The following is a 23758-nucleotide window of genomic DNA, read 5'->3' as shown; positions in this document are numbered from 1 at the left end:
CCAGGTCTCCCACATGGGTAGCAGGGACCCAGGTCCTTGGACCATCTTGCACTGCTTTCCCAGGTGCATCAGCAGGAAGATGCATCAGAAGTGGAGCAGCAGCCAGGACTGGAACCAGTGCTTATATGAGATGGCGGTGTCATGGCGGCTACTTAACCTTCTGCTCCACAACACCGGCCCTGCATTCTCTCCCTTGAGAACAGCTTATGGTTTTACCCTAACTCTTAACTACTCATATCCCTGGTTAAATTGTACTTTTAATCAGTTGGATTTAAAATACAGTAGGAATCATTTACTAGCTTTTTCCTAACCCGGACTTATTAAAAAAGGAGCCACCACATGCCATCTGTGGTAACTGTCTCCCATTCACTTCTCAGTAGCTTGCTTGCTGTCTCCTGTGCCTTCCCTCCCCACATCTTACCCAGCTGACAGAGGTTTTTAGGTGCTTCTGCAAGGCCCTCATCCTTCTGGAAGGCTCTACTAGCACTCCCCATACCTCTCAGACCACTTTATGCCTTGTTAGTTGGCTCTTCTTCCTGCCTAGACCCCAATAGCCACAGAAAGCTGGTGAGTTCTGGCCCTTGTCTCTCTGAGTTCCTATTGCTCAAAGAAGTTGCCTGCTCTGGTTTGCTTACCATTTATACCCAGTCAGCCTGGAGCTGTTGGTGATGCTGGCCACCCTCCTTTTAGCTTTCTTAACGCCTGCCTTTGGAGTGGGTGGTATTTAATTTTATAAATGAAGAGAGTGAGACATAGAAAGGCTAAGGAATTTCTCTAAGCTATGCAGCTAGCTTGGTAGTAGGCTGCGATGGCTAAGCCTGGACACTGCCCAACTTCCCTTTTTGGTTGCCTGTGCCTGGGTCTCACCCCCCGCTACTAGGCTGTGAAGTCCATGGAGTCAGGAATTGCAGTCATATCACGAGGTCTGGCTCTGTAATGTTGGGTTGAGTAAATGACTAGAACCTTTTTAAAACATAATGTGTTCATTCTCACGCAGACCCACTAGAAGCAGGCCATGGCTCCCAAAACTTAAGTGTGTACTGAGTCAGACCTACCATGCTGCTCCTCACAGAGCTCTTCCCGACTGCGTGGCCCTGTTCCTGAAGGGCTTGGCTAAAGCAGTGGGGGGTGGGGGGAACCAAGGGAGTGCTTCCTTTCTACATTTATTTTATTAGATATAAATAATGAACGGTTAAGGTATTTTTGGAAACCAGATATGGGGGCCGGCGCCATGGCTCACTTAGTTAATCCTCTGCCTGTGGAGCCAGCATCCCATATGGGCGCCAGTTCGTATCCTGGCTGCTCCTCTTCTGATCCAGCTCTCTCCTGTGGCCTGGGGAAGCAGTGGAGGATGGCCCAGGTGCTTGGGCCCCTGCACCCACATGGGAGACCAGGAAGAAGCACCTGGATCCTGGCTTCGGATCGGCGCAGCTCCAGCCGTTGCAGCCATTTGGGGAGTGAACCAATGGAAGGAAGACCTCTCTCTCTCTCTCTCTCTCTCTCTCTCTCTCTCACTGTCTGTAACTCTGCCTGTCAAATAAATAAATAAAATCTTTTTTTTTAAAAAAAGAAAAAAACCAGATATGAAAAGGCTTTGATGAACTGGTGAAATCTATTGTAGACTACCATTATGCTAAACTTTTGTTAGAATTTCATTGTGTTTCTAGTTTTACCACAGATGTTGTATGAAGTTATTTTTGCATATTTTAGAACTTTCTAAAAATAAAGTCATTTAAATGTATAGATGTGCTCCATTTGTGTTTTTCACTCAACGTTGTGCTCTAGAGAGTATGTCTCTGTTGATACACATAGCTGTGGTTCATTTTCCTGCTTTAGAATCTGTCGTCTTAAGTCTGTGCCTTACCCCATTCTACCATTCCTGGAGATTTGTCTCCTTTCCTCTTTCAGTGTTACAAATAGGGCTCCTATCAGGATACCTGTACCAGCTTTTATTTCATTCTGTTTGCTTGAAACCGTGCTGGTTTCCAGGTTGCCTCCTCATCTCTCACCTCATAGCCACCATGAGGAGTTTGAGACAGCTTTCCTGTGGGAGTGTCTTCCTTCCCTGCACTGCCAGCAACAGATTTGAACTGTAGGTAAATTCCTGTAGTTACGTGGTTTCACTCGTGTTAACTGTAGGTCAAGAAGCTACTCCAGAAGTCGGAGCCGAGGGTGGTACAGCAGAGGCCGAAGCAGAAGCCGGAGCAGTTCCTACCGCAGTTACAAAAGCCACAGGTGAGCTTGTGCCCCGCCCGCACCGTGGTCTGCAGCTCATCTGCACTCAGGGCTGTGCAGGTGCCGTGGGGGAGCCAGGGAGAAGAGCCCTGCGTCGTTGACTGGCCTGTTTTCTCACCTAGCTCTTCCTGCTGTTGCCGGGACGGGATCTTACCAGAGTGAGGAATGCTAGCGAGAGGCTCATGCTTAGCCTGAGTTCCTCTCCGCAGTCACCTCTTGACTGGGGTTAGAGGTCAGGATAGGAAGATGGTCCAGAAGCCCTGAGAGGAGGAAGTGAGGTAGAGGGTGACCCCAGCTGCCACTTCCCCAGCTTCTTTCCCTCATTGGCCTCTGAGGTGTTTGCCACTGCGTCCCACCCCTGCAGACCACCCTCTCCCCGCCCAGCCTCCCCATGACTTCCTTTATATGCATCCCGGAAGGTCCTCATAACACTTCATCTTCTGGAACCTAGTAGGCTTTTTTTAAAACTCCAATAAATCTTTCATCTGAAAACAAATACATAGCTGTGGGATTGTGCTGTATTTTCACTTTGATGGACAAGTGTCTAGATGTTTGATAGAGCCTGTTTTGCCCTGCCCCATAAGATGATGGTCCTTCATGTGATTGATTCTAGGACGTCCAGCAGGAGCCGATCTAGGAGCAGCTCGTATGATCCCCACAGTCGGTCCAGGTACGCACAGGGGTTAGGGAACCTCCTGTGCAGGCACAATGGAAAGGCCTAGTGTTACAGATTCTTACCTGAAAGTGTTATGTCTCATTGATTAGCTTAAATGCATGTATTTGTCTCCTGAAATCATACCCCTTCTGAATGAGGTCTTTTTGACAGTTTTTGTCTGTTGGTCCATCGTGTTGCACTGTCAAAAATGACAGTGTCAGATTGTAATGAGAGGTGTTCATTGAATAAAACTGCCTATTAACTCCCAGATTCAGTGAGAAACTGAGTCAGTTAACATTTTTCTATGTACCATGTAAGTCTCATGTGGGCACTTGTTCAGTGTTTCCAGTACTTGCCATGCAGCTCTTCCCACTTTGTCAGATAGTGCCCGTGTTGTAAGCTAGGACCCTCTTCAAATCCTAAAAAGACATGCAACCTATGAATGTTTAAATGGGAAAATGTAACATGTGCTGTTGTTGTTAAAGCAGGTCCTATACTTACGACAGCTACTATAGCAGGAGTCGGAGTCGAAGTCGAAGTCAGAGGAGTGACAGTTACCACCGAAGTAGAAGTTACAACAGGCGGTCCAGGTAGGTCTCCCTCTTAGGGCTCTGTAGGCCACTGTGGGTGCTTATTGTGAAGTGCTGACTTGATGCTGGTAGCCTGAAAACAGAAATACTTCTTTAAGTTTTGAATTCCAGCAGCCCACAGGCAGTTACTATATGTGGCCTTTGTATTAAGAGTTGCCAGGCATTGTTTATTGGTAATTGTTATTCCGACTTGAGGTTTTCAGTATTCACATGTCCACAGACAGATATCTTTTTTGGAAGGAATGGGGGGCACCCAAACCATGACCCACTTCCTTAAATAGGGCTACTTGCTCAAAATAGCCAGTTTGTCACTTTATGAAGTATCATAATTATTTGTGTCAGCAGGATTGAGGTTTGTATCTCCGTTATTTAGGAAAATGCATGTATGTATTACATGTTTTAGGTAACATAGTTTGGCTACTGCAGAAGTCGTTACGGTCACTTTCCTGATGCCCCTGTCTGGTGGCTTGTGGTCTTATCCTCCCCCACACGTGGCAGCGACAGTGATCCTCGTAAAATATCTGAGCTTTGGACACCCTTCACGGGCTCCCCACTGCCTCCACGGTTGGGTCTCAGCTCCTCAGCATCACGTGCATTTGCCCACTCCAGCTTGGACTCTTCCTGGCCCCCCTGTTTTTTGTTTGTTTTTAAGATTTATTTATTTGAAACAGTTACACAGAGAGAGAAGGAGAGGCAGAGAGAGAGAGAGGTCTTCCATCTGCTGGTTCACTCCCCAACTGGTTGCAACAGCTGGAACTGCACCCATCCAAAGCCAGGAGCCAGGAGCTGCTTTTGAGTCTCCCACATGGGTGCCAGGGCCCAAAGGCTTGGGCCATCTTCTGTTGCTTTCCCAGGACATAGCAGAGAGCTGGATCGGAAGTGGAACAGCTGGGACTCAAACCAGTGCCTATAGGGGATGCCGGTACTGCAGGTGGCAGCTTTACCTGCTGTGCCACAGCAATGGCCTCCCTGCTCCTCTCCTTTAATGTGGGCCCTTTGCCTGGAGGCACAGAGGCTTGCTCCACCATCCCCTCTTTAGCTTCTTGAAATCAACGATTCCCACCTGCCTCGCAGGTCTCCGCTGTAACACGCTGCCCCAGAAAGCCCTCTGACCACCAGTGCTGAGCTCCCTCCCTCCCGGTGCCTGAGTCAGTCTTTGCGCCTCCTGGGCTCTCACCGCCCCTGACTGACTTGTCTGGCCACTGTCACACCCTTGAGTCCCAGAGAAACCTACTTGTCTACTGGGGTTTTGGGGGAGGGGGCAGAGGAAAGGTGCCCACAAAATACCTGACTGGTGGCCATAACCATGTCATCTTGACTCAGTATCCCAGTGGCCTTGTTCAAACACAGACCCATTCCCACCCCTCGTTGGGCCGCATTTTGCTTTCCGTACCTTTAATGAAACTATGCGTGTACTGTTAACATGGAAATTATTCTGCTCATTTGCACAAATGGACTCCAAGTAAATTTCCCAAGATATTTATTTTATTGTAACCTTGTTACTGTTGTCACTTAAAACATCTTGGAGAAGTTCATGGTGCTCCTGTGGTGAGTGCCCCTCTTGCCCTCCCCTCGTGCTCTGCTATGCAGTAGTGTTTTCAAGCCACTCAAATCAAAGAAGAAATTGCCAGAGGAATTGAAAGGATTCATGGTTAGTGCTCGCTTCGGCAGCACATATACTAAAGTAGGATTGATGGTTAAAAGATTTTCATATATTGCGTTTGTGTTGTGTTATACAGGAGTTGCAGATCTTATGGCTCCGACAGTGAAAGTGACCGAAGTTACTCTCATCACCGGAGCCCCAGTGAAAGCAGCAGATACAGTTGAAAACGTCTGTTTTTTGATACAAATTCTAACTTTATTTGTAAATATCTGGTAACTTAAAAGTTTGAGAAACTTCATGGAAGTCTGTTGTTCTATTTCAATATTAGAGGTGAATTTCAGAGGTAGACACTTCTTGTTATTCATTTACATCTGCACAGAAGAACTTAAAATACAGGTATCTCCTAGAACTATTTTTATGCCACATTTTACAGTAGCCAACTATGGAAGTGAATTTCGTTTTCTTGAATCAAGAAATTGTGAAATGTACCAAGTATAATTTACAATATTATCTTAGGTAGACTTTCTCTCCATCTCTTGTATTCCTTAGAATACAGATGTGTTTTGCCCATTTTTCAGGTTTTAGCATATAAGCTGCCAAGCGTAGGACTGTGAAGAACAGTCATACCCATGTCCTCCCAAAACAGCCCCCGGGGTCAGTGCCCGTAGTGAGGAGCACACGGTAGGGGCTCTGGGCTTCTTCACTCCCTCCTCACTGCTTAGCAGTCAGAGGGTCAGGAGTGCGGACATCGTGCCACCCACGGTCGGCCTTGCCTCTCAGGCTGTGGGTGAGGCTGTGAAGAGTAAGTCGGCCTTAACTAGACATACGTGCAGCGTCTCTGAGGACTTACTGTTTTATGTGCTTTTTAATAGATACTATCACAAGTTTGGGTTGGAAAACATCCTCTTCCAGTTCATGCTTTGGTGCTTGGTGCCCTCAGGTGCCCCGGTGAGCATTACTCTCGTACGTCAGGGTTCATCAGACACAAAGGGGATTTCTTTTTTTTTTATTCACTGGCACCAAAAATGGTTTCTTCTGAGCTGTCTTCACTTTGACAGTTTGGGGCGCTTCTCTCAAACACAGTCGTGGTTTGGTTCTCCCCTGAGCAGGCAAGATTGGCGGTAGGGAACGTGGCCACTCAGGTCTGCTGCCTGTCTGTGCTCCTGGAAGAGCGGGTTGAAGAGTGCGCATCAGTAACAGCAGCAGCAAAGTGCCACCTCTGGAGAGTTTGCAGGCCTTTCCTCTTCAGTCCATCGTGTACGGGACACGCCACCTCAGCAGTTCCTGCTGTCACCAGCACGGTTTTCCTGATTCCACCACGCCTTCCAGCCAGGGAAGCCTTGCCTGACCCCCGTGCACCCAGGAGCAGAGTGGGCAGGGTGCTGTGGTCCTTACGTATCTTCATGTCTTTGGGCGGGGCCTCCAGAAATAAGTTGCCCTGTAAAATGTAGTGTATGTGTGGTTTTTTACTCTTCAGTGTTTTGTCCCCAAGTGTACTTAATCACCTTAGTGCCAGCTTGATGCAGTTATGCAGAAGAAATCGATGTGATGTGACACACACCTCGGCACCACTCCGCCCCAGGCCTTGCTGGGGAACACTAGGGAAGTAGAAGAGAACCCTCTGGGCCGGGGGTGGGCTGACAGCCCTTGACTGATGGAGGGGTGACTGTCACCCAGACAACGAATGTAAACAGGGTTAGGTGGGCAGTTGCTTGCCAAGTCGCCCAAGACTTAAGTTGGAAGCCAGGACTGAGTCAGAGGGTACTTGTGGGCACGCAGGTCAGAGTCTGCCTCACCTGCAGGGTTTTCAGAAGTCGCCTGCGGAGACTATTGCTTTACCCCTGCTCAGCCGGAAGGCAGGTGTTGAGAACCCAAACAGAACACGCCGAATCTAATCAGGTTAGCTACGTTACCCCTGGGCAGTGCATTAGCTTTTTGTTGCTCTGTGAGGAATTACCCAAAGTGCAACAGTTCAGAACACCACCCATTTATTAGCTCCCAGTTGTGTAGCTCTTGGGTCTGGCATGGGATGGCTGGAGTCCCTCTGCTCAGGGTCCCACAGGGTGGAAATCCAGGGTTGGCGGGTAGCATTCCTTTATGGAGGCACTGGGCAAGGATCGGTTTCCGGACTCATTCAGGTCGCTGGCAGAACTTAGTTCTCTGCTGGCTGGAAGTTGGGGTGCGGGGCGGTTCTGGGCCCCTCAAAGCTGCCTGCATCCCTGCTGGAGGGCTCCCCTCCAGCCCTGCTCTTTCTCATGCGGCAGATCCCTTCCCTCTCTGTTTTCAGGGTCCATGCCATTAGATCAAACCCACAGAGGTCAGTCGTGCCATAGAACAGAACGTAATTGCGGGAAAGAGAGCTCATCATTCTCATAGGTTCTGGGGATTAGTGCGTGGGCGGGTGAGGGAAAACTGCAGAATTCTCCACAGGCAGTAACTACCTGTGCTCATCTCGGCTGTCCTGGGACCTCACCCTGAAAAGGACGGCCCTGGAAGCCTCTTTGTTTCTGCAGCGGGGAAGGCTGGCCCTCAGCTGCAGCGGCCACTTGTGTTGACTGACATGAACTGCAGGAACAGCTTCTTCCAAAAGGCGATTGTTCTGCATTGTGAAGTTATTTTTTAATAAAACTGAATTATGTTGTGTATTGTGCTTAATAGAAAATGCATTATTGGACTGTTTTTGTAATGTCCTGTTTACTGATGAAATAGCCGGTATTGTTCGAAAACTAGAAAATACTTTCGTACATATTAGCAATGTCTACTTTGTATACACTTCACTTCAGCTTCCCCAAGACTTGAAAGGGGACCTTGTAGAAATTAAAGTATTTGGTCCAACTCTTTGCATGTTTCATTTTTCTTTAATCATCCACACTTCGAATAGTCTTTTTGAAGCGGCAGAACCCACATAGGGTTCTTTGCCGACCCAGCCCATGGAGAGGCCTCCTGTCTAGCTCAGTGTCAGTGGCGGGGGAAGGCAGGGCTGGGAGCCTACACGATGAGCACTAATGGCGCCTGGGCCTCCTGCCCCTGGGCACCAGCTTTCCTGCAGGCTTTGTTGGCACCTGCTGATGTGACCTGCATCCAGGTTTCTCTTGAGGGAGGACCAGGTCCCTTCCCATCTGTGAGCTGCTGCCGAGGGACAGTCAATTAATTTGCCAGGCTCCTCTTCCACGCCTGATGGCACCTCACCAGGCACACGTCACTCACCCCAGAGACAACACTGGGGCGGTATTTTTAGCATGCACATGAGAGCTTGCCGAGCAAATACAGTGAACTTTTGTCTCCTTGGGCTCAAAGGAGTGTGTCTTCTCTTAGTGAACGCAGCCAGGGCTGGTTTTGTGGCACAGTGGATTAAGCCATCGCTTGCAACACTGGCATCCTATATCAGAGTGCTGGTTCAAGGCCCGGCTGTTCCTCTTCCAATCCAGCTTCCTGCTAACTTGCCTGGGAAGGCAGTAGATGATGGCCCAAGTATGTGGGCCCATATCACCTGGAAAGCCAGGATGGAGTTCTGGGCTCTTGGCTTCAACCTGAGCCATTGTGGCCATTTGAGGAGTGAACCAGCAGATGGAATGTATCTCTTGCTCTGCCTTTCAAGTAAATCAGTCTTAAAAAATACAATTTTAACTTTTTTTTAAAATTTATGAACCGGCACCCATATGGGATGCCAGCACCACAGGCGGAGGCTTAGACTACTGCACAGCGCTGGCCCTTAACATATAGACTCTAAGATGACGCCAGTCTTTGCCATGAGGAAATCCCCTGATGAAGTTCCTTATTTCCCAGTGAGTGCTAGGATCCTGAGCATTATTGTGATACTGATGAGCTGGGGCAATACCGAATGCAATGTGTCAGGGGCCGTGGTCTTGACTTTGGTGAATGATCTAGGCATTATGGAGGAAATAATAGTTAAGGAAAACACCCTTGCAAGAGACTGAAGATGGCCTTGCCACTGGGAGCAGCCAGGGTTCGGCCACCCCTCCCAAGGCAGAGAGGACCGGACTATAGCACAAGGAATCGCTTCTGCTGCCGCCCAGGGAAAGGAGAGAGCTGTGGGAGTGCTGGGCCCGGAGAGAACACGTGTTCACACACCTGTGTGCCGTGTGCACACCAGTCTTGCAAGGGCTCGGTGCAAGGCAGAGGCTGTGCTCCCCGAGACGGAAGGCCCCTGGTGGGCGCCAAGTCTGGGGCTGTGGACAAGCACTTGGGCCTCCTGGAGACCCCAGCCTCACTATGCACCATCCACATAGTCCTTCAAAGCTCCAGCTTCATTTGCTGAGCTGCATTCACAGCTGCAGAACCCAGGCTAGCCCAGAGAGGGGTCATCTGCAGCCATCCTAGATCCACGAGGCCATCAGCGTACAATAGAGTGGACACATTGTGCCCGCCATGCTCCAGTGTGGCCAGTAAGTCAGACTGTCCACTTAGCTCACTGGCCCAGCAAGGAGGCACATGTGACTGGGGCAACCAGATAAGATAGATGACCCTGGGTGCCCATCCCTTCCAAGACCAGCCTAGAGATGAGGCTACCTCCCAGAGGGCCTGGCCCAGCCTCAGGGCGTCTGGCAACTAAAATCTGTTACAGGCCAGGTGCCCAAAGGCATCCCAACAAAGACCCGCTGACCTTGTCCCCTGCCTAATTTGATTTTACTTTGGAAAAAATAAGACTTTTGGGCAGAGGGCCACAGCCAGACTGCTTGGGTTCAAGTTGACCCTGCTACGTCCCAGTTGGGTAACAAGAGTAAGGCAATTTGCTTAACCTCTCTATAACTGAGCCCCTCATCTGAAACGCGGGGTGCTAGGGACTCCTCCCTCCTGGAAGCATGGTGGATTTAGTGCTTAGAACCAAACATGGCAGAGTAGTTTGGGGTGGTGGCCCCTAGGAGGAGGAAAGGAGCCCCCCAGGATTCATGTGGAGGGCCAGGCTCAGTCACTAGTGAGGGGCCCAGGGTCCATTGAACCAACAGGGTGGGAGCAGATCCTAGAAGCTGCCAGGGAGGCCTCCAATGCCAAGACTTTTTTGCACTGGGAGAGGGAACCAGGCAACCTGCTGGTTTGCATTAGGCCCCCACCCAAGGGCAGCTGCAGTCTATTAGTGCTGGGCTTAGCAGAGGCAGGACGCACGCAGCTGCAATGCCCACTCCCGCCGCAACCCGCACCCAGCAGATCTGTGCTCTCTCTCTCCACAGGGAGCCGCGTCAGCACCTACTGGGTGGCTGTGGACCCCACGCTGGGGGAGCTGCCTGGCCCTGTACCTGCTGCTCTCTTCCTCCCCCAGCTCAGTTACACACAGCTCCATGGCCCCCAGGGAAGCCGGGTCCTGCCCCGTGCTCTGCCTGACACACACCTGTCTGCTCTGCTCTTTCCAGGTTCAGTGGAGGTGAATCTCACTTCCCCAGTCGGGGGACACCCTCAGCACAGTGTGGGTCCGTGGAGCTAAACAGACCAGAAAGTTGTGGGGGGAAAAAAACAGCTGGCCTCCAGGGGCAGGAGCAGACCTGGCCAGCCCCCAGTCCCGAGTGTCCCAAGGATCAGTGAGCTCCGCCTTGCCAGGGCAGTACCTTGACAAACTCCTGACTCACTCTGGGGCAGGCAGCTCTGGCCTAGAAAACCCTCCCAATCCCATCTGCCCCTCAAGGAACCCTGCCTGGATCTCCCCAGAGGTGTAGTTCCCACTGTGTGTCCCTCGCCAATAGCAGTTCTGCCGTCTCCTGGCTACTCCCACCAACCACACTGGCCCTGGGACACCATCTCTGCTCTACCTGCCATCACCTCCAGTTCCCTGCAGGTGCCATAGAGCCTCACCTCCTGGCCGATGCAGCTGCCACTGTCTGCCCGGAGAGCCTTCCTCTCCCTCTGCTCTCGCTGATGTTAACATTCCGGTCTGAGCTCCCAGCAGCCCCACTAGGGTCCACTAGACTGAGGGCCTCCAACAGCTCCTTCCTGCTGGACCCACTATGGCAGGTGCTTCTGGGAGCTCGGGCTCTGCACAGGGAGCTCTTCCGTCGATGGGCTGCAAGCCGGAAGGGGGGGGGCAGTTGGAGTCTGCAGGGAGATGAGCCCCTGTCCCCAAGCTTCTCACCCAACTCTTAGCCCTCCCCCCCAGCCCAACTACCGTCACAAACAAGCCGGTGTTCTTACCTTGGTCTCACCGGCCAGCTTTGTTGGCAAGTGGGCCCAGGAGTGCTCCCGGCAGCCCTCGGAGGCGGCATCTCTTTCGCCAAGATTTCCTTTTCCCTGGCTCCTGATGCCGATGCCGGACTGAGTGATCTGTCCCGCTCTGGGCCTCAGTGTCCCTGTCCAGCCAATGGGCACCGAGTCCCTCCCTCACCACCTTGCAAGCCAATGCCAGGAGCCATGGTGAGTCAGAGGAGGAAGTGCACTGTGGAGGAACGAGGGTGACACCCTGGCCTGGCCTCAGCCTGGGGCCTCCAGGAGCCCAGCAGTGCTGTCTGCACACCCACGCGGCTGCTGGGGGGGGGGGGGGTGCCTCCCACACACCCCAGCCCTGGGCTGCGCATCTCTCTTCCTCTAAGGTCCCTCCTCGCCCTCCCCTGGCGCTTGGCACTCTGTTCACCTCATCTCTGCCCCTGAGATGGCCCTGGCTGCAGGGGCCTCCCCTCATTCAGACCTCAGGCGAGCCACTCGAACGAAATCTTGCGCAATTCCCACCATCAGCTTGTTCCAGGACACCTGCCCAGGACCCCAGACTCTGCTGCACAACCTCCCCTGGCATCTAGGCACACCCAGGGGACATCGAAGCGGCTGGGCCTGCCCTTGGACGTAAGCACAGGTGCACGGGCCAGGGAGATGTGGTGAGAGTGACCGACAACCTGGGACAGCAAGCTCGGGTTAGAGACGGTGCATGCAGAAAAGGTATCTGATGACGTGGTCACACAGGAGGCCCTCGGAGCCCCCCACCCCCCAGGGGTGGCCCAGGCGCCACCTGCACCGGGTCAGGCCCAGGGCCCCACGGTCCCCACCCTCCGGCCGGCTCAGCCTGGCAGCACTCCTCTGCAGCCTGCCAGGACCGCCAGCCCCCTGCCCCCACGGCTGTCCCTGCCAGAGCAGCATTCCGCAAGGCTGGCAGCAGCTCCCCGACACAGCCCAGGCAGGCAAGCAGGGAGGCCATCGCAGTGGTCCCACGGCCGAGGGGGACCGTGGGGCCTGGGCCTCAGGTCCCGCCATCCCCTGGCCCCGGGGCCAGCCACCTTGATCCCTGCAGCTGTGGTCTTGGTTCTTACGGCTCCTTCCCTGGGCAGTCCTGTGCAGCCAGAGGAGGCCACCAGGTAGGTAGGGTCCACGGGAACCGAGTCCTGGAGACAGGGAGCAGAACTGATCCCGAGACCCCAGACTCACCCCCAGGTCAGAGCGGCGGAGGCCAGAGGACTGGGGTGGAGAGCATGGCCGGGTTCAGTCCCTTGCGATGCGCTCGCTCCGAGCGGCCGGCGGGAAGCCTTTTCCGCAGCAGGCTGCAGGGGCCGGAACACCCCGCTTTCCGATTTCCCCGCGGCCTCCTACCCGGGCCCCGCCTCCGTGGCGCAGCCTGGGGGCACCGAGGTTAGACTCCCGGACGAACTTCCTAGGAGAAAGGGGGCTCTGCTCGGGAGGGTGGAAACGGGGTCCCTCTGCTCGGATGTGAGCCCTGGGGTCTGGCTTGGGGGGGGGGGCGGAGGCCTGCGGCGCGGAGCGGGGGAGGGGGCGTCTCACGGGCATGCCGCACACCACGCGTGTCCGCGCCCCCCGCCGGCACGCAGGGCGGCCTGGCCCTTTAAGCGTCCAGACGGCGGCCCCAGCTGACGCGCGGGCTCCAATCGGCGCCCCGCGCCCCCCGCCCGCCGCGCCCGAGGCTCTGGGGCCGCAGCTGCTCGGCGCTGGACTCGCCGCGGCCCTGCGCCTCCGCCCGCCCGGCCGCGCCCCCGGGGGCCATGGTCGCGGGGCCCTGCGCGGGGGCGGCCCCCAGCGCGGCGCTTCATGGAGCGGCCCGGGCCTGGCCGCCGGGGGCAGCGCGATCCCGCGGGGCCCTGTGAGCCCCCAGCGCCACGGCACCATGGTACGCAGGGCCCTGCCTGTCCCCCCGCTTATCCGCCCACCTGCCAGCTCTGCCCCCAGGAGCGCACGGCCTGCCGGCTCGGGGGGAGGGGCTGCGGGGATCTTCGCCTCGCCCCCGTCCTTGCGTCCCCAACTGCAGGGTTCCCGCGGGCCAGGAATGCGGCGCCGTGGCGCGGCGCTCGGCAGGGAGGGGGTTAAATTCCTGGGGTGGGGGCGCCGGCGCGCGAGGCTGAGGTCCTGCTCGGCCCGGGCGGAGGGGGGCGCTTCCCTGCGCCCGGGACGGCGCCGCCCTCGGGCTGGGTTCTGAGGGGGAAGGGGGAGTCGGATTCTCGCCCGGGCCTTGGGCCACGTGGGCGCCGAAGCCGCCCCGCCTGGGGATTCGGGATGGCCCCGGGCCGAGGGCAGGGGGCTCCCGGAGCTCTGGTCCAAACTCCTGTGTGACCTTGGCCGGTCCTCCTCCCTCTCTGGATCTGTTTCCCAGGGAAGCAGGGGTGGCTGGAGAACGCGGTCACCCTTTTCCCCAGAAGGAGGAGCCTGGAGGTCACGAGCCTGTGCCCCCTCGCCCAGCCCGGGGCCCCCCACTGCTGGACCGCGGTGAAAGGCTTGGGGGTGGGAGTCAGGGGGGTGCAGAGGGACGCGGGCGCGCAGGGCTCATTCACCAGGCCTTCCAGGGAGGCTGGGAGCGCAGGTGGGAGCCAGCGGCTTCCTGCCAGTGAGACAAGGTACCCGCCAGGTGTGGAGTCCTCAGAGCAGCCCCAGCAGGTGTCCCTGGGCCCCCTCCCAGCCTGACTCCCACAGAGGGTTTCAGGACGGGAACCCGCCGATGACCCGTGGGCTTGACCACCTCCCTGGTCCTGCGGCTCAACCAGCCTGCAGTGCCCGAGGCTTGGGGTGGCGTGTGTGGCTGCAGCTGGCAGAGCCGTCTGTGGGGTGGGGAGGCGTCCCTGGCTTCAGAGAACTGGCACATCTGGCCCAGGGAGGCCAGCACAGCTGGTGGGCCCTTGGTGGGAGGGGCTGCTGCTCAGGGCCCTGAGAGGCATCCCTGTGCCCTGCCCTGGGAGGGGCGCAGGCAGCCAAGGATGAGGGGCTGCCAGGGGGTGGTGCTGGCTTGGCTAGGGCTCCTGCTTGCAACAGGGGCAGGTCACGCGCCTGAGGCCGGAGGGCCAGGGCCAGGTGTGCTCATGGAAGGTTGCCCTTTCCCTAGGCAGTGGGCACTGGAAGGCATTCCAGAGAAGGAGGGCGGAGAGGCCAGGGGCCCTGCGGCCTGAGGTGAGCTCCCCAGCAGGCCTGGCCTCAGCCAGCTTGTCCAGGCCACTTTCCTCGCCGCCCTTACGTGGAGCACCTCTTCAACCCCGCATACCCTGACCTCTCTCTGACGTACAGGTGCAGAGGCTTGGAGAAGCCCAGCTGGTCTCCAGGTGGGGCGGGGGAGGGGGTCCTAGACGGCAGCATCCAGCCTAGCGAGGACGTGGCATCCTTGCAGAGCCGGGAGGCCAGGGCTGTGGTGTGTGGGACCCTCCCGTTCTGAGCCTCAGTTTCCCCCGCTGTGCAGTAGGGCTTGGTCCAGAGGATCAGTCAGAGAAGGGGCCGGAGGGGGCTTGGTGCCGGGTGTGAGTCACGTTGGCCAGGCCTGGACAAGCTAGCAGCCCTGGGACAGAGGGGTATACATGGTGGTGTCTAACTCAAGGAAGATGGCATCCGTGGGCAGGAGCCTGCCAGATTGGGCCCAGGGCAGGTCTGCAGGCTCCAGTAAGGCTCCTCCTGAGGCCTAGGAAGGCTTGTCCTCAGGTGGTGGAGGAGCTGTGGACCCCAGACACGGCCCTCCCTGCCCAGTGTGGGCCTACCACGCCAGCAGACTAGCGGCAGGGGGTGGGGTGGGGCTGTGGGTGGACGAGACCAAGTTCATCCCAGAACCCCAAGGGGGCTGCTGGCAGGGGCAGCTGGTCAGCTTTGTGACTATGGGCAGGCTGAGAAGAACTGGACCCTGGAACCCATGGGGTTGGGCCAGCCAGGCAGGTAGTTGGCAGGTACTGAACATGCTGTGTGCACGGTTGCCATTTGGGGACCCAGCTGACCCATCTGATCCATCAGACTTCCAGGGCCTCCCCCAGAGAACCCCCCACCCCCTGAGTGGCAGGGCCACCCCAAATGGGGCTGTCTCAGAGCCTTTGGGCCTGAACTGCACCTGACCTGGGACCTGGGGGCCTTGAGGGAAAAGAGCTTGGGACGGGCCCCAGGCACCTGGCTGCTCACAAGCTTGGTACAGGTGACAGCTGCAGGCCCAGGTGCTACTGGGGCTGTCTGGGTCTCGCGACCTCCACAGGGCAGGAGGGGAGAAGTGACAGGCCCCGGGCTGGGCTTTCCACCTAAAGGTCTCTGCAGCCTTCTGGGTTGCGCACCATCCTGCCGCCTGGGATGCCGGCTCATGGTCGACCAGAGGATGCACCCGGAGGGGCAGCTGGGGTAGACCTGAGTCCCCCAGAGCCCCGCTTTCTTGTCTGGGAGGTGGGGCCGGGAGGGGCAGGCCGCCTCCCCCACGGCGGTGCTGCCCTTGACCCTCAATGCCATCCCCACAGTTGCTGGTTGAGAAGACGACCGACTCACCAGCGGCGGAGTTCTCGCTGGTGGAGGACGTGGCCCTGCACTTCGCCTGCTTGATGGGCCGCCTGAACGAGCAGCGGCTCTTCCAGCCCGACCTCTGCGACGTGGACCTGGTGCTGGTGCCCCAGCGCAGCGTCTTCCCGGCGCACAAGGGCGTGCTGGCCGCCTACAGCCAGTTCTTCCACTCGCTCTTCACCCAGAACAAGCAGCTGCAGCGCGTGGAGCTGTCCCTGGAGGCGCTGGCGCCGGGAGGCCTGCAACAGATCCTCAACTTTATCTACACGTCCAAGCTGCTGGTCAACGCAGCCAACGTCCACGAGGTGCTCAGCGCTGCCTCCTTGCTGCAGATGGCCGACATCGCCGCGTCCTGCCAGGAACTGCTGGATGCCCGCTCCCTAGGCCCGCCGGGCCCCGGCACCGTGGCCCTGGCCCAGCCAGCCGCCAGTTGCACCCCCGCTGCACCGTCCTACTACTGCGACATCAAGCAGGAGGCCGACGCCCCCGGCCTGCCCAAGATCTACGCCCGCGAGGGCCCCGACCCCTACTCGGTGCGCGTTGAGGACGGAGCGGGGACCACTGAGGGCACAGTGCCTGCTGCCCTCGGGTCGGCCCAGCCCTTCTTCAAGGAGGAGAAGGAAGGTGGCGGCGAGGAGGCTGGCGGGCCCCCTACTGGCTTGTGCAAGCTGGAGGGTGGGGAGGAGTTGGAAGAAGAGCTCGGGGGTCCTGGCGCCTACAGCCGCCAGGAGCAGTCCCAGATCATCGTGGAGGTGAACCTGAACAACCAGACACTGCACGTGTCCACGGGCCCCGAGGGGAAGCCGGGCACTGGGACCAGCCCAGCCGCCATGGCTCTGGGCCGGGAGGACGGGCTGCAGAGACACTCAGAGGAGGAGGAGGAGGAGGACGAAGAGGAGGAGGAGGAGGAAGAAGAGGAGGAGGAGGGTGGTGGCAGTGGTGGGGGCGAGGAGGAGGAGGAGGAAGAGGAAGAGGAGGAGGAAGAGGGTGGTAGTCCTGGAGAGGAGGAAGATGAGGAGGAAGGGCACAGTGAGCAGGAAGAGGAAGAGGAGGAGGAGGAAGGGCACAGCGAGCAGGATCCAGAGAGCTCGGAGGAGGAGGAAGAGGAGGAGGAGGGGGAGGCTGGGGCCAGGCAGGGCCCTGCAGGCCCCGGGGGCCGTCGGAGCGGCCAAGCAGAGCCCCCTTCCCACAGCCGCATGGCCACGAGGTCCCGGGAGAGTGCTCGGCGCAGGGGCAGCCCTGAGCCCGGGGAGTCCGGGCGGCGGGGTGGGAAGCGGCCCAAGCCGCCCCCGGGGGTCGTGTCCGCGGCAGCCCCCGACGGGCTGGGGGCCAAGGTGAAGCTGGAGGAGAAGCAGCACCACCCCTGCCAGAAGTGCCCACGGGTTTTCAACAACCGCTGGTACCTGGAGAAGCACATGAACGTGACCCACAGCCGCATGCAGATCTGCGACCAGTGCGGCAAGCGCTTCCTGCTGGAGAGTGAGCTGCTGCTGCACCGGCAGACCGACTGCGAGCGCAACATCCAGGTGGGCCGCTCGGGGCTCCCGGCCTGCCCAGGCCCAGGCCGTCAGTGCGAAGGAGAGGGGCAGAGGCTGGGCTTTGGCACAGGGAGGACTTGTGACCCGACAGTGAGTGCCCTTGGCCAGGGCAGTGAAGGAGAATGGGGACACAGGATGAACGTGGGGAGTCGTCCGAGCAGCAGAGGCCCGGGGCCAGCCAGCTCTGGGGAGGGAGGAGTCGGACCGCGTTTTAACATCCGTCAGGCTGCAGGGAGGCCAGCAGGGCCACGGCGGGTTGTTTCACAGGTTGCGCACTGCACAAAAGTCCACAGGAAGGGAGGAGGGGCTTGCCCAGAGGCGGGTACCATTTGCTACTTCCCACAGAGGTGCTTTATGGAGCAGAGGGCAGCCCAGCAGGAGGAGGTCCCTGCAGTCAGCTGTTTGGAGATGCCAGCTGGCCGGGGCCTGGGGAAAAGGGATTGGTTGAGAAATTTGGGAAAAGCTGGGGCCAAACAGGGGAGCTGGGCTGGCTGCCAGTGTGTTTGTGGCAGCCTCACCTCTCAGGGGACCAGCCAGGGTCCCCAAAGGTGGTTTTCACCTTCTCTGGCCCAGGAGAAGAAGGGAAGGCTGGCAGGTAGGCGGGTGCTAATTGCCCAAGCTAATTGCTAATTGCAGCACCCGGCGGAGAAAGTGTTACCTGGGCGTTACCTGGTAACCTGCCCCACCCTCACGCACCTGTTCCCACTTGCCTGCCCTCTGGAGTGCCCTTGGACGCTCCACCTGCTGAACAGCTGAGCCTCCCTCTTGAAGGTGGAGAGAAGCTTATGTCCCTTCTGACATGGGTACCCTGACCCAGTTTCTGCCCAAGCCCTTGCCTCCCACCTCCATGGGGTGTCCTGAAGAGAGAAACAGGAGAATGGAGGAGGGGGCTGTGGTCCCCACGGCCCTTCCCAGCCTCTCCTTGCCTGATGGCTCCCCAGAACCTCTGGTAGTCCTCCCCAGCCAGTCCCGTTGTGCTCCATCCCCTTGGGGATGTCTGGTGTCAGGGCACAGGTTCCAGCAGGGGGAGGCAGCAGTGTTAATGTCCCACTCTGTGCCCCACGGAAGCGATGACCCCTGATCCCACTTGAGTTCAAGGATGAAGGAGGGTCCCAGGTGGTAGTCGTGGTGTGTGGGTGGGTTAAGTGTTCGGAGTTACCCCTCCCCTCAATGTAGGAGCATCAGATCGGGCTGGTCCTTGGATCAAGGGCCCAGCATGTTTCACGTGGGGAAACTGAGTCCAGAGAGGGGCAGCGACTTGGGGAAGGGTCCTGCCTCAGCCCGGGGGACTGACGCTGTCTCGCCCTGCAGTGTGTGACATGTGGCAAAGCTTTCAAGAAGCTCTGGTCCCTCCATGAGCACAACAAGATCGTGCACGGCTACGCGGAGAAGAAGTTCTCGTGCGAGATCTGCGAGAAGAAGTTCTACACCATGGCCCACGTGCGCAAGCACATGGTCGGTAAGCCTGGCTGCTGGGGGCAGAGCAGAGGACCGAGGCACGCCAGCTCCTGGCTGGTGCCAGCAAGGACTTCATGTCCAAGGGCAGTGTAAAGGGGTGAGCTGGGAGGCCCGGGGAGGCAGGCCGCAGTGGCAGGTGGCTTGGGCCAGGGCTGCCATGCACACTTGGGCCAGTTGTACACTGCACGAGGGCGTCTGGATCAGATGCCAGGTGGGAACCAGAATCCAGCTGGCACACGGCTGTGCATCCCGATTAAGTGAGAAGCCAGTGGTGGGGCTAGGGTTTGAGGGGAGGCCAGTCCCACCCAGGGTCCTTCCATCTTTCCTCGAAGCTTTGAGGCAAGGCGGCTGTGGCTGTTTGCTTTGGCCAGAAGCCAAAGAACCATGACTTGACTGAGCCAGCCTTGTGTGAAGGGGTCTTCCCCAGGAAGCAGCCCTGGACAGTGTGGAGGGTCAGTCCCAGGGAAGAAGGGTGGCCCAGGCCTGCTGGTCTGGGCCCAGCGTGGGGATGCTCAGGCAGGCCTTGAGACGTGACGGCCACGGTGTCCACCCTGTAGCCCACACCAAGGACATGCCCTTCACGTGCGAGACCTGCGGGAAGTCATTCAAGCGCAGCATGTCGCTTAAGGTGCACTCGCTCCAGCACTCTGGGGAGAAGCCCTTCCGATGTGAGGTGAGCTCTGGACCCCTGCCCACCTCGTGGACGGGAAGCAGGGCGGCAGCTGCTGTAAAGCAGGAGCCAGGAGAGAGGCCCTCCCACTGCCGCTGGCCGGGCCCTCTTCCCATGCCCTGACCCAGCCCCAGACATTCAGGATGCAAAGTCTGCATGGGCTGGAGCCTTGGGGCGGGGAGAGGTGTCCCCCCACCCCCACCCCCGGCAGGGGAGATTCCAGATACAGCTAGCAGAGCTGCAGGTGGGGATGACCCGGCTCTCTGCAGGTGCATGCGTGGTCAGCCCCTGAAGCCCCCTCGGCTGGTCCTCACGCCTCTACCCTCCCTACCCCCTTGCCCGGGAGCCCCGCCCCCCCCCAATGTGTGTCCACTCTTGACCCTGGGAGCTGTTTGCTCTTATGCTGTGCCTGGGCCCTCACCCCGCCTCCAGAACTGCAACGAGCGCTTCCAGTACAAGTACCAGCTGCGCTCACACATGAGCATCCACATCGGCCACAAGCAGTTCATGTGCCAGTGGTGCGGCAAGGACTTCAACATGAAGCAGTACTTTGATGAGCACATGAAGACCCACACAGGTGCGCCGCCTCCTGGGACGGGGGCGGGGCGGAGGGGGGCGCCCCACGAGGCCCGGCCACACCCCTTCTCCCATCCGGCCTGTTTACCCTTCTCTTTGAGACTCCTGCGGGTGAGGGCTGGCTCTGGCTGGGGAGGCTCAGCGCGCGCCTGGGCTGGGGTGCGGCGCCTCCCTAGTGACAGCCCGCCGCCCACGCCCACGCCCGCCCCGCAGGGGAGAAGCCCTACATCTGCGAGATCTGCGGCAAGAGCTTCACCAGCCGGCCCAACATGAAGCGCCACCGGCGCACGCACACCGGCGAGAAGCCGTACCCCTGCGATGTCTGCGGCCAGCGCTTCCGCTTCTCCAACATGCTCAAGGCGCACAAGGAGAAGTGCTTCCGCGTCAGCCACCCGCTGGCCAGCGACACGCCGCCTGCCGGCCCCGGCCTGCCGCCTGCCCAGGCCCAGGCCCCGGCCCACGCCCTGCCCTTGCTCTCGGGCCTGCCCCAGACCCTGCCGCCCCCACCTCACCTGCCGCCCCCGCCGCCACTCTTCCCCAACACGGCCAACGCTGGCGGCAGGCTGAACGCCAGCAACTAACAGCTGGACTGCACCTGCTGCGCCCGGGAGCCCAGGGGGTCCGCTCCAGGAGGGACTCACCGCCCTCCCCTCTTTCTTGGGGAGGGCCGCAGCATAGGCCAGGGCTGCTGCCCCAGCCCTGGAAGCGGCTGGACAGGCTCTGGCTCTGGAGGACACCTGCAAAGTGTCCTCTGTTCTGCCACTCCTTGAAGCCTTTACTTTTTCTTTTTTTTTTTTTTTTTTTTTTTTTTAAGCATAGGAAAAAGAAAAGAGAGGAAACTTCGCGGCGCCCCCCCTCCAGGTGAGGGGGTGCTGGAGGCAGCAGGCCTGGCCGGCCACTCTGCGGAGGCCTGAGCCAGGCTGCGCCTCGGTCGGTCTCAGTGGCTCATCCCCACCTCCTCTGTGCCCCTAACTTGCTCCTGCACCACGGGCAGGTTGGGGGGTGCCCGTGGAGGAGTCGTGGACCCAGGCTGAGGGCTGCAGACACCCAGACAGACCTTGAGGCTGGATGCCCAGGATCCTGTTGGGTAGGAGTGGGGAGGTTGATAACTGCTCACCCAGCTCTGCTGCCTGGAGTGGGGTGGGCGGGGGCTGGCCCCCAGGGGTTTGCTTCTCCCCACCACCCCTCCAGCCCTGGGCAAGACATCCCCAGAAGCTTCTGGGGCAGGCCTTTGCTGGGCAGTCTGGTTGGACCCCAGGCACAGGGACTCAGGGGGGAGACTCGGGCGCGTGTTTTAGGGTTTCAAGGTGCTACCAGTGGGGCCAGGACAGGGTTGCTGTCCACAGAGCACCCCTCTCCCTCACCAGCCACCCTGGCCGTGTCCCCCATGCCAGAAGGAGATGTGTGCGTTTATGTCCGTCTCTGATCTCTAGAGGCCAGCACCAGGCCTCATCCTCCCCCCTAGACCTGGCCACAGCCTGCCCCCAGCCAGCCCCAGTGTCCTCGTCCCTCGCAGGCCTCTGCAGTGGTGGACAGTGAGAGAAGCCTGCGTGTTCAGGCTGCGGGGGGTTGTGGGGGAGGCCCAGACTCTGCCCCATACTTGCCCCTATGAGGCTGGCACTAATAGGATCCCCCCCCCCCTTTTTTTTGGTTGTCATTTAACGTCTTTATTCCTGCCTTTGAAATGGGGAGGGAGGTTCCATAAGCTACATGTCTCCTAGTTAAGCTCTTTCCTGTTGTGTTGATACGGTTCTGTTCGTTATACTCTGCACCTTACCACCCAGCTGCGCCCCGCCCCCTGCCCCCCACGCTGCACCTTCCCAGCATGGCCGGAGTGGGAAGAGGCCTGGGCTCAAGGGGGCTGGTGGGCGAGGGGGACCGAACCCCTCCGACCTCCTTGGGAGGCCCTGGGGGCTGGGGACATTTTAATCATCAATAAACAAAGCACTTTATTCTGTACAGATGTGGGCAGGCCCAAAGTGCCCAAGTGATGTGAGGATTTTATAACCCAAGCCACACCACCCTGGTTGTCCTGTGGGCTGGGAGGGGGTTGATGCCAGCTGCCTCCCTGGCCTGGCTGAGGATGGGGGCTGAGACTGGAACCCTAAAACCCAGAGCCTGCAGTCCCACCCTCAGGCACCCCTGCTGTTCCTGGGGAGAGAAGGTGGGCCCCTCCCCAAACAGGGAGCTTTCTGTCTGACTCCAGACTCTGCAGATCCCTCACCTCCAGACTTGGAGGGGGGGGTACCAGGCTCCTGGTTACTGTGGCTCTTGTTCTGTCCTGTAACCCCTGATCTCTGGGCTTCCATGATGTCCTCAGGGTCTCCCCTCCCCCCTTGCTGTTTCTAATCTCTGGTCCCAGTGCTGGGCATCTCATCAGGGCTGGTTCACATCTCCCCCCTACCACCACCAAATTGATCTCCCCCGGTGAGCTACAGGCAGGATTGCCATGGGTCCTCCAACTCCTGTCCCTGGCATCACTCATAGGGGCTGGTGGCCTTGTCACCTGGTGGTCCCACTGCAGCCTCAGTGGGCCACAGGCACCCTGGTCAGGCCATCCATCACCAGGCAGAAGTCAAAGACATGTGTGAGGCCCTGGTTTCCCATTTTGTTCATGGCCCTCCTGGGGGGCAGGCAGACGGCCCAGACATTAGGCTGGGCACTGACCAAGACAGTTACTGGAGCTGTGCCTGGTCTGCCCCTCCCCTGGGAGGCCTCTGCGTCCCTGGTGCTAAACACTCTCTTCATCTTGGGCCAGCCTGGGAGGGAACTCCTTTCCAGGCCGACCACAAGGCCAGCAGCAATAACAGAACCTCGGCAGAGCCGCTGTGGACGGGGGTTCTTGTCCTACCAGCTTTTACGTTTCCTTATTTGTGAGACAAATTCCTGAGCACTCAGATGTTAGATCGAGGGGACTGGGGCAACACAGCCACCACCCATGGAGATCTGCCGGGCCACTCTCTGGGGCTGGACTTCCCAGCCCATTTAGCCAGACCCCAGGTTTGTTGTCTGGGCCCCAGCTGCCCTGGGCACTCCTTGTCTTGGACCAGCTTAGGGGGAGTGGCTAGAATGATGAGCAAGCCCCAAGCCCAGTGACCACAGGGCTGGGGTCTGAGCCTCTGTCCCTGTCTGGCTCCACAGGCCTTTCACAGGGTGGGGCTTGGGGGTGGCAGAAGGACCACCCCCAGGCACGTGGGTCCTTGATGTCTGATCACGTATTTGCGGCACCCCCCGCCCAGCCCCCGAGTGCACGGGACAGCAGGCAACCGAGTGAGAAGCATGAAGGGAATAAAGTTAGTACAACTGCTGCCCCCTGGCCCTGCCTCTTCTTTACGTCTCGCTGCCCTGAGCAAGGGTGGTGTGTGGACACCTGTGCCTGCAGCGTCCACAGACTCCTCCCTATCTTACTGCTTTTTATTTCTGTAAAAATACGTGTTTCCATTTAATTTGAAAGTCAGCGAGAGAGCACTTCCACCCACTGGTTCACTCCCCAAATGCTCACAACAGCCAGATCTGGGCCAGGCCAAAGCCAGTGAGCCCCGAACTCAATCTAAGTCTCCTACACGGGTGGCAGGGACCGAAGTACTTCAGCCATCACCTGCTGCCTCCTAGGGTGTGCACTGGCAGGAAGCTGAATCAGAAACAGGTGATACAGGGGCCTTCGAGTTATCCATGGAGAAGGGGAGTTAAAAGATAGGTTAGTTTGGTGCCTACAATTTTTGAAAGCAGTGCAGGGTTTTATTCATCATCCACATTTTGTGTGAA

The 23758-nt window shown here is 58.2% G+C and overlaps 2 protein-coding genes and 1 long non-coding RNA gene across 10 annotated transcripts in view; 2 read left to right on the top strand and 1 right to left on the bottom strand.

The window, feature by feature from the left end:
• NKTR (natural killer cell triggering receptor) overlaps positions 1-7923 on the top strand; it is a 47090-nt gene extending 39167 nt beyond the window's left edge. For 5 of the 6 annotated variants that reach the window (XM_070050971.1, XM_008260248.4, XM_070050970.1 and 2 more), the window contains 4 exons: positions 2140-2235; positions 2849-2905; positions 3376-3480; positions 5220-7923. In XM_070050971.1, coding sequence (XP_069907072.1) covers positions 2140-2235; positions 2849-2905; positions 3376-3480; positions 5220-5307 — 346 coding nt within the window. In that variant the 3' untranslated portion in view covers positions 5308-7923. The remainder of the gene's footprint in view (positions 1-2139; positions 2236-2848; positions 2906-3375; positions 3481-5219) is intronic. The other variant, XM_008260249.4, reaches the window with a different exon arrangement.
• Positions 6065-12656, bottom strand: LOC103349147 (uncharacterized). The gene is made up of 4 exons (XR_011379578.1): positions 12443-12656; positions 11225-11465; positions 10889-11096; positions 6065-8967 (listed from the first exon to the last, which is right to left on the bottom strand). It is a non-coding gene; the product is annotated as an uncharacterized lncRNA (long non-coding RNA).
• Positions 12178-21952, top strand: ZBTB47 (zinc finger and BTB domain containing 47). Of its 3 annotated transcripts, XM_070050974.1 has the most exons (7): positions 12920-13136; positions 14340-14404; positions 15712-17277; positions 18601-18748; positions 19305-19420; positions 19850-19994; positions 20207-21952. In XM_070050974.1, the coding sequence occupies exons 1-7, from the start codon at positions 13058-13060 to the stop codon at positions 20572-20574; spliced, it is 2487 nt and encodes an 828-aa protein (XP_069907075.1). In that variant the 5' UTR covers positions 12920-13057; the 3' UTR covers positions 20575-21952. The 3 variants fall into 3 exon arrangements, with proteins under 3 accessions (XP_051707785.1, XP_051707782.2, XP_069907075.1); XM_051851825.2 differs by lacking the exons at positions 12920-13136; positions 14340-14404 and adding an exon at positions 12178-12372; XM_051851822.2 differs by lacking the exon at positions 14340-14404 and having other exon boundaries at positions 12746-13136.
• The last annotated feature ends 1806 nt before the right edge of the window (positions 21953-23758 follow it).

This window comes from Oryctolagus cuniculus, chromosome 10 (assembly GCF_964237555.1).
Source record: "Oryctolagus cuniculus chromosome 10, mOryCun1.1, whole genome shotgun sequence".
Lineage (NCBI taxonomy): Eukaryota > Metazoa > Chordata > Mammalia > Lagomorpha > Leporidae > Oryctolagus > Oryctolagus cuniculus.
The sequence above is the reverse complement of the archived record's forward strand: the minus strand, read 5'-3'. Positions and strand labels throughout refer to the sequence as shown.

Excerpts from the sequence above, each read along its gene's own strand:
- ZBTB47 (XM_051851822.2), top strand. The coding sequence starts at position 12,798 with ATGCCGCACACCACGCGTGTCCGCGCCCCCCGCCGGCACGCAGGGCGG. Across the intron at positions 17,278-18,600 it reads ACTGCGAGCGCAACATCCAG|TGTGTGACATGTGGCAAAGC; the intron begins GTGGGCCGCTCG and ends CTCGCCCTGCAG. Across the intron at positions 18,749-19,304 it reads CGTGCGCAAGCACATGGTCG|CCCACACCAAGGACATGCCC; the intron begins GTAAGCCTGGCT and ends TCCACCCTGTAG.